The sequence below is a fragment of the Egretta garzetta genome, unplaced genomic scaffold, assembly GCF_000687185.1.
Source record: "Egretta garzetta isolate BGI_Z169 unplaced genomic scaffold, ASM68718v1 scaffold485, whole genome shotgun sequence".
NCBI lineage: Eukaryota > Metazoa > Chordata > Aves > Pelecaniformes > Ardeidae > Egretta > Egretta garzetta.
In genome coordinates this window covers 331,411-339,896 of record NW_009259695.1, presented here as the reverse complement: position 1 = coordinate 339,896, position 8,486 = coordinate 331,411, and the positions used below count along the sequence as shown (strand labels likewise).

Sequence of the window (8,486 nt, the reverse complement as noted above, 5' to 3'; positions counted from 1 at the left end):
AACTTTGAATGTCCAGCTGAAGAAAATGAGAATGTTCCCTTAAAAGATGAGGATGATGCAATGCCTCAGATCGGTCCTGAAACTTTGCTCTGCCATGAGGTTGACTTGGATGACTTGGATGAAAAGGAGAAGAGCAGTAGTGAAGATGCAGTATCAGAAAAGCCAGACCCTAATGCTTCAAATCCAAATCCATCTGCCTTACCCCCTGCCGTCCAGTCGAGCTTTTCAGCGGCTTCACCTCTTACTCTTAGCCAGGATGAGTCCCGCAGTATCAAGAGTGAAAGCGACATGACGATTGAAGTCGACAGTGTGGCCGAAGAGTCTCAAGAAGGTCTCTGTGAAAGCGAGTCTGCTAATGGATTTGAAGCCAGTACTACGTCAAGCAATTGTAGCATAGCCGTGCAAGAGAGAGAGATTGGAGAGAAAGGTGAGCGCTTCCTGTGAGAAGTCATTCTCTGCTGTAACGATTTCTGAAGTTGTCTGGTGTTTGCTAAAAATTACTGTTTTGTTTTGTCTTCTGCTTTCAAATTTCTTTGTTGCTTATAAAAAGAGCTTGTTAGTAGCAGAAGTGTTTGAGGTGTCTTGTCTTTTTTTTTTTTTTCTTTTTTCTTTTTTTCTTCTCATTTAGGTCAAAAAAGACCCAGTGATAGCAATAGTGGAACACTGGCAAAAAAACAAAAGCGTACTCCAAAGCGAACAAGTGCTGCAGCCAAAAATGAAAAGAATGGAACAGGTACATTCCTGGGGGGGGGAGAGGGTGAAGGTTACGCTGTCCTGTGAACATGTAGAAGGGCCCACTGTTCTCAGGGTTACCCATAATTCCTCTTGGATGGGACTTACTTGTCAGGGCTTTTCATTACTGTTCATCACTGTTACTGGCTGTTAACTGGAGAGAACTTACCAGCTGGGTGGTACCAGCGTTACTGGGAAATCTCTTGGCTATTTTTAACTACTTCATTAGGAAAATTTTTAATAACTGTGTATATTAGCAGTTACTACATATTTACAGTTATGCTGATTTTTATATATTGGATTGGTTATGATTTTGGGAGAGGGGAGCTTATTCTGAAGAGAATCATCTCCTTTAAAGTCTTAGGAGAGGTGTTTCGCATGGGGAAAGTGCATTTATGAAGTACAGAAAAAATGTTTGAAGCTAAAGAATTAACTTTTCAGCAAAAGGAATCTTGTGTGTTTTTATTTCAAGTATGTAACTTTTTTTAATTGCTGTAGAAATCTGGATTTTTGTATGTCTGCAGCTCATTTTTGGTGATCATTGTATTGAATGAGTCAATGTATTCAGGCCCTGTGGCAGCACTTTAAAAATTCTTAAATATCAAACCAAAATATGAACTACCTGACATACAATATTCAGTTATATTTATCATGCTCATCTAAAACTTCACAATTATTGTGAGAATCTAAAATATTTGCATATATCAGCTTAAAATTTTCTGTTATATGGTAAAGCTTTTATGCTTTTAGTCATGTTTCAGAAATGTTCCTTTAGATGTGTAAAGCAATTTGGTAAATACACACAGTCGTGTGCTACCTCTCTATATTAATACAGTTTTAATATTTAAAAAGGGGATTCTAGTGTCTGCTTTGTATTAGAACCCAAAAATAGATGACTTACGATAGTTTATCAGCTCTAACATTCTTATTTTAAGAAGCTGCTTTATTGCTTCTGTAAAAAAACAAAAAAAATTGGCTGTTGCTTTTTAACTGAAGGCCTAGCCAGGCCTCGACTTCTGCATTAACCATCAGTATACTCAAGAGCTCAGTGCATGTTGTATCTGATAAGGTTACACATTGAATCCCATACTTTTTTTCTTGTCTGCATTCTGGGATCTTCTAAACAAGAAGGAGCAATTTTTTTCTCAATAATTTTTTATTACTATAACGACAATTTAAAAATTGCCAAGGTTTTTTTTCTGAAACCCAAATACATTTCTCTTACTGCAGGACAAAGTAGTGACAGTGAAGACCTTCCTGTCCTGGACAGCTCAAGTAAATGTACTCCTGTAAAACACATAAATGCATCCAAACCACAGAAGATTTCTCGATCGCCTGCAAGGGTGATTTCACCTCACATCAAAGATGGAGAGAAGGATAAACACAGAGAGAAGCACCACCACCAGAATGCTTCGCCTAGAGTATACAAATGGAGTTTTCAGCTCAGTAAGAATTCTTTAAGTGACTTGATTAGAGGGAATTTACAAGGAGATTTGTTCTGAAAGAAAAGTGTGCGAATTTGGGGATTCTGAGTTAGGTATAGGCCTTCTATGGTGTAGTGATGGAAGTGTGTTATCTTCCATGCTGCATCTTGTATACTCTTAAGAATTGCATTCGTTTAAAATCACCTCAATGAACCTGTTATTTCTTTTCTTCCCACTTTCAAGATGAACTAGACAATATGAGCAGCACTGAAAGGATCTCCTTTTTACAAGAAAAACTACAGGAAATACGAAAATACTACATGTCCTTGAAGTCAGAAGTAGCGACCATAGACAGGAGAAGAAAACGATTAAAAAAGAAAGACAGAGAAGGTAACTTTCAGATTTGCTTTGCGTTTCCCATGAGAACTTAATTTTCTTGAAAAATACGTAACTGAAGGAAACTTGAGTTTAATTGACAGTATTTTTTGGGGAAAAAAAAAGTGCTATCATCTGTTCGTATGTGTACATATTGAGAAAGAATAGTTGTGGCTTTTCAGGACTTGAACCTAATAAAAACATTCACTGACTATTTTATAACTGCGTATTAGAAACTTGGACTTCCCTAGTGCAAGCTCGGTCTGAGTTTCCCATCTGCGTAATGACTCGTCTAATTTATCTTTTCAATTGGTCTGTGATGCAGATGGGGTAAGGTTATGCATCCAGTTTATGTGAATATAGCAGTGAAAGCAATGGACAAGAAATCCCTATCAGTTTTCTGTGACTGTGCCACTTCTTTGAGGTCTTTTAAACAATCCAGTAACGAAGGAAACCTTCATTCTGACATGTACTTTGATAGTCTGATGCTGATCTGTTGTTCTGTATGTTCAGTGTCACATACAGGAGCATCCATGTCATCTGCTTCATCAGACACTGGAATGAGTCCATCATCATCTTCTCCTCCACAAAACGTGCTTGCTGTAGAATGCAGGTGATACACATTTCTCTGCCTTGCCAGCAACTTGCTCCCATGGACATAAATGCTGAAATTCAACCACAGAAAGCACTCAACTGGTTTGACATTGCCAAGTATATTCTGTACACACTTCCACTGCTGGACTGTACCCGTTCTCCCCTCCTGCCCTCTTCTTTTGTTTCATTTACTGTTCGGAGAAATTAAGCTCATTGATAACTGAAGGTTTGTAGGCACAATGTGACATGCTTGTCATTGTGTTTGTTTTGTTTTTGTTCTGTTTGTTTGTTTGTTTTTTTGTTAATGCAGAGAAAGGGCACTTATCAAATTTGAAAAGTTATGTCCAATGAAGCATTCAGGTGTTCTAGGGAGATCTTAGAAAAGCAAGTGCACCAAGCAGACACCAGAGTATTCTCAAAAAGAACTGAGTAACTGCTGCACTTTCACCGAGCTGTACGTTAACTCTTGGTGAGTAGTTCCTCTTTGTGGAAGCACTTGCTATACAGAACTGCCAAAGTATGTGTTCAGCAGTGTGCCCAGTTTTAAAGGTGTAAATGGGACAAAATAAATTGTGAAAGGAAGTGTAGTTGACTGAAAACTACAGTTGTAATAAGTCTTCCACTTTTTATAGGATTTTTGAGCACACAATTATGCAAATATTTTAATGTTTATTAATGTTTACAGTGGAATTGTGAATAGGTTTTCAGTGGACTATCTTATCCCTTGACAAAAATATTTTGTCTTTTTTCTATGTAATTTCAGAGTTTTTATTTTGTTACAAAAAGACGAAAAATGAAATATATAACAACAATGAAGTTATTTAACAAGATTTCTAAAGCTGAAATTTTTGTGTAAAATAAGGTATCTTGCAACTTGTTAAATATATTTATTCAGACATTGGATGTTGTATTTTTATGTATTTTTTAAAATATTAATAAAATTGGAAAAAAAATTCTAGGTTAGTTCACTCTTTCGATAAAACATACTTACCAGTTATGGCTCTTAAGGAGGTTTTATCCAGTAGCCACGCCTGTATTTGAAGTGGGTCTGTCTACGTATCCTCCACAGAATAGATCTGTAAACGGGCATCTGGATTAAACTATGGCTTTATTTGGAAACTTTGGCAGTCCTAGTACTTACATTGTTTTGAGGAACAAAATTTATTGGGTTGCCCTTAAGATACTTTCTCACAAGTTCTCACGTTTGCTATACTGCCGAATGAATTTATATCTCCCAAAGTTGAGATGCAACAATAAAGTAAAGCAACTGTGTATGCTTTGTCTGTGGATTGTCCCACAGACACATAGTTTGTAAATAACTCTTCCAAAACCGTGTATTTAAAACAGTTTGCATATACATTATGTATAAAAGTGATTTTTTTATCAATTTTTTTATTCATGTTTGTACATTGAAAGGGGTTCTTAACCCCTTTTTCGGTGTTTAATATGCTGTAGAGTAATAACATAGATGCTCTAGACTGTATATCAGAATATTCTGGTTCACACAGCAGAAAGTCAGAACGAAACACTAGTGATGGCGTAGCATTACTAAAATTGATGTTTCTTGACATTTCATTTTGCAACATTTGTCAACTTGTGATTCCAATTCCTTTCATTTTCGCAGAAAATTAAAGAAAAAGTACTCTTGTAAATGCACTTTTTCTGTCTTTTCTTAAGCAAAGCAGAATTATTTCAATGTAAGATAAATATGGAGCTCCCTAGACAGCATTAATAAAGGCCATGTTTTAAACATAGGCTTTATATTCTATTTTTATTTAAGTGATTGTTCTTGTAAATGTCTGAACTTACCTAAATAGGAAAATTAATCTCCATAAATTGTTGTAAAGACTTTTTTTTCAGAGCTAACTTTTACTGTTAATCTTATAATAGCTATGAATAAAAAGCAATACTCATTTAAAAGGAAGTAACACGGGTCACCTTTTCTCAGATTATCTTCCATGTTTAATATTTGCAGAAGGAAATTTTAAATTCGGTGAAATAATAGGATTAATTATATCTTATGCAGATATCTAACCTCTGTCTACAAACTGTGTGAGATCTTAAGCAGGCACATACACACGCTCAGCATGCACTGCTGATGGACGAGCCCTGAGCCGGCTGTACTTCAGGACAGGCGTTCACAGTGCACACGCTGACTGCTTCTCCTCTTAGGAATGCTTAAAACATTGCACGGAAGACTGAAGGTATGGTTCCATGAAACATGGAAACCCTTTCTAACAGAAGGTTGCTCCTGGGCATAGAGAACTTGCCTCCTTACTTCCTCTTCCCACCTGCTTACCGGGCAGTCAGACAGACAGACACCATGCTCCCACCCACCCCCAAAAACAACTAACATTCCTCTTCTGGCAGAAAACTAAACCTGCGCAAAAAGGTGGATGACTTTCTGCCAAGCCACTGGCAAAGCCTCTAGCATGTTACTGATTTCCTAGTTTTATCTTTCTGGCAAGAAGCGTATCAGTTAGCCAGATCATTCAGTAGATGTTCAAATTAGTTTCTTATGACATTTAAAAATACCATAGGGAAGAGAAGATTAACTATATAATATGGGACTATCCTGTACTTAAAGGTGAAATCAACAAGAAACCCTAGGAGGTCTTTTATTTCTAACTTTAATCCCCTTATTTCTGCTTTGTTGACGTAAGATAAATTCCACAGTGTCTTCCAATGCCTTGAATGAAAGTTTATGCCGTTGAGGACGCAGTAATTATGATTATACTGAACTGGGATTTTTTTTTTTTAGTAAGAGATTAGGTATCATGTTTGCAAGAGCAATCAAAAATAAAGCACCCTCTTGGCAGGCTTCACGCCATTCTGCCTTCTAATCCTTTACTGTTTTTCTCCAAACAATATATGTTATTTCAAGCTTAGTTAGGTTAAAAAAAACCCATATAATTAAGACTATGGGATCAAATACTGTTAGAACTGTTGAAAAGAACAGGGCTGTAAGAGAATTCAGACTCTCACCCTACCTCCTGCAGTTGATACAATGAACTGTCAGATTTATGTCAGATTTATTTTTGCGTTAGCATGTATCTGGAAGTTGGAAAAAACTTGAAACATCTGCATGCAAGGGCGTAAGGTAAGAAAAGATTCATCTCCCTTCATGTTTTAGTTTTTACTTCCTTTCCATCGAGTATACCAGCTATGAGTATACTAACGAGTTTTTTATTTTCTCTCTAAGGCCTAAGTTTAGCAACGCTCAGTTAAATCTCCACTGGGTTCTGGCTCCTCCATCAGATTGCTTGTGTTTGAGAAACCTCTCTTGCTTAATCAGTTTGAGCAGATCAGGGGGGAGAAGCAAAGATGTTGGAACAGTAATAACAAGCCATTATTTCAACAGAGGCTAAGCAGATTTACAGTAGTAATTAGTAGTGAAAGAAAAGCATAACAAGGGCAAATATAAGTGTGTATCTTCGTGAAGCATGATGTATCTATCTGAATAATCTAGGCAGAAATTTTTAACATGGATACATATTTTATGTGTAGGGAGCCACATAGTCATGGCTACCAAAACTACCCAGGATGGATTTGATAGGGAGCTGGAAAGAGAATCTGAATCTCAGGATTGTCAGCTCCCCTGTTTCAGACTATCTGCTCTTGAGAGCGCCTTCTTTCTCAAGATAGGTTTGTCAACCAGATGGAATTTCACATTAAAAATATGAATATTCCTATAAAATGCTCTTCTTCTCCCCATTAAAAATATTCCTGGATAGCTGAGGCAGCCAAATGGGTTTTCTGGGCAGCATTTACTGGAATTCTTTTACAGCAGTAGGTCTAAGAAATGCTGCTGTTTTCTTTTTAAGAAAAGAGCATGTTTGGTTTGATCGCTTGAAACAAATCTGATAGATGAGCCAGGACAGATTTACAAGCTGAAACAAAAGATCAGTGTGTTAACAAAAGTATCTTGAGCTGTTTATTTCACTGTGCCCTTGCGTTTTGCAGGTACTGTGCAATAAAATCTTGGTTATTTTTACTTCTCTGTACTTGGGATTTTATTATTTGCTACAACGTGCAGGATAAAGGCTACCTCTGCAGATGTAAGGAACATAATAAAGCAGTGGAACCAATGGGGATTTTGCCAGAGACTGACTCACTGTAATTCCAGGGCTTAGGAAAAAGGCATTTTATAATTAGCTCACACTATTTATCAAGCTATTGCCCTCAAATTTTGAGAAAACCTGTCATTCTACCACATCTTCCACCAAATAAGATGATTTTTTTTCAGAGGTCTCTGGGAGAGTTTAAAATCATTCACCTTTATTAGTCACCACTAAGTAGCTGGTACTTACTGGGGGCTATGGTGGTGGTGGTTTTGGAAATCTGTGAGTTCCCTGAATTCCACAAGCATTTATTATCCGTTGCTCTGGAGGAATATGTAAATCCAATTTTTTGTGTTACAGTGCTATTTGTCTGCATACGTGCTTGTTTTAAAGCAGTGGTGGATTTTGTGATTAGTCACAGCCCACTGACAAATACTGCACTGTCATTAAAGAACACTGAAAAGATAAGGCAATCTTAATTGTGAAAGCAGACTGCTCCTCACCCTTTCTAAGAATAGGACTTTCTTGGCTTCCTTTTTGTTTTGAATTATCTCAGCCCTATTTATGTTGCTATTCCTGCTTCTTCCCATTTTCAGAGAAGTCCTACTTTCTGTTTTGGAGCAGGGCTGTACGGGTTGGTTCTGCTTCAGGTCTGCAATTACCGGCTATTTTTATTAGTTACCGTTACGCTGCTGCTTATCCTATACCAGTAGTTTTCAAAGGTAAAAACGTGTCCGTCTTTGTTTTCTGACATTTCTTTAAATCACCAGGACAGCTCACTCATTCTGAAAAAACCACGGGAGCAGTGCAAGGCTTACTTTCTCTCCATTTCATTCCTTGCCAGCGAAGAAAATCGGCACTAGACCTCCATTACAGCTACGAAAACCTGCAGGTTGTTTATCAGCAGTGTGTTTGCTTAGCTCTCCCTCCCAGCCCCGCTGAGGGGCACGGTTACGTGCGTGTGACTGGCCATGTCTCTCTCCTTCCCTGCTCTTCAGCGTAACCCAACATTTCCATTCCAGCCCTCTCGGTGTCTTCAGCTATTTCTAAACTACTCCTCATCTAATCCCTCATCTGGGTACAGCTTGACCTAATTTGCCATGATCCTGCCAGCTATGCCACTTACGTAAGGAGGGGTAAGACGTGGAATTTGTATGAAATACTTGGTTATGTTGCACAAGGGGTGGATTTTTTTTAATAAGCCGCTTGTTTCCACGTATGCGCAGCTTAAAACCGTATGGCTCCATGATCGTTCATTTGCTGCAAATTGCTTCCCTTAGAAATGGGTAAGGTTTAAAGT

General features: G+C 37.7%; 1 protein-coding gene across 1 annotated transcript in view; it reads left to right on the top strand.

The window, feature by feature from the left end:
* Positions 1-4,100, top strand: part of ARID4A (AT-rich interaction domain 4A) — a 46,735-nt gene extending 42,635 nt beyond the window's left edge. The window contains 5 exon segments of the mRNA XM_035894338.1: positions 1-427; positions 629-733; positions 1,963-2,178; positions 2,400-2,546; positions 3,045-4,100. The exon segment at positions 1-427 is cut by the window's left edge and continues 19 nt beyond it. Coding sequence (XP_035750231.1) covers positions 1-427; positions 629-733; positions 1,963-2,178; positions 2,400-2,546; positions 3,045-3,148 — 999 coding nt within the window. The 3' untranslated portion in view covers positions 3,149-4,100.
* The last annotated feature ends 4,386 nt before the right edge of the window (positions 4,101-8,486 follow it).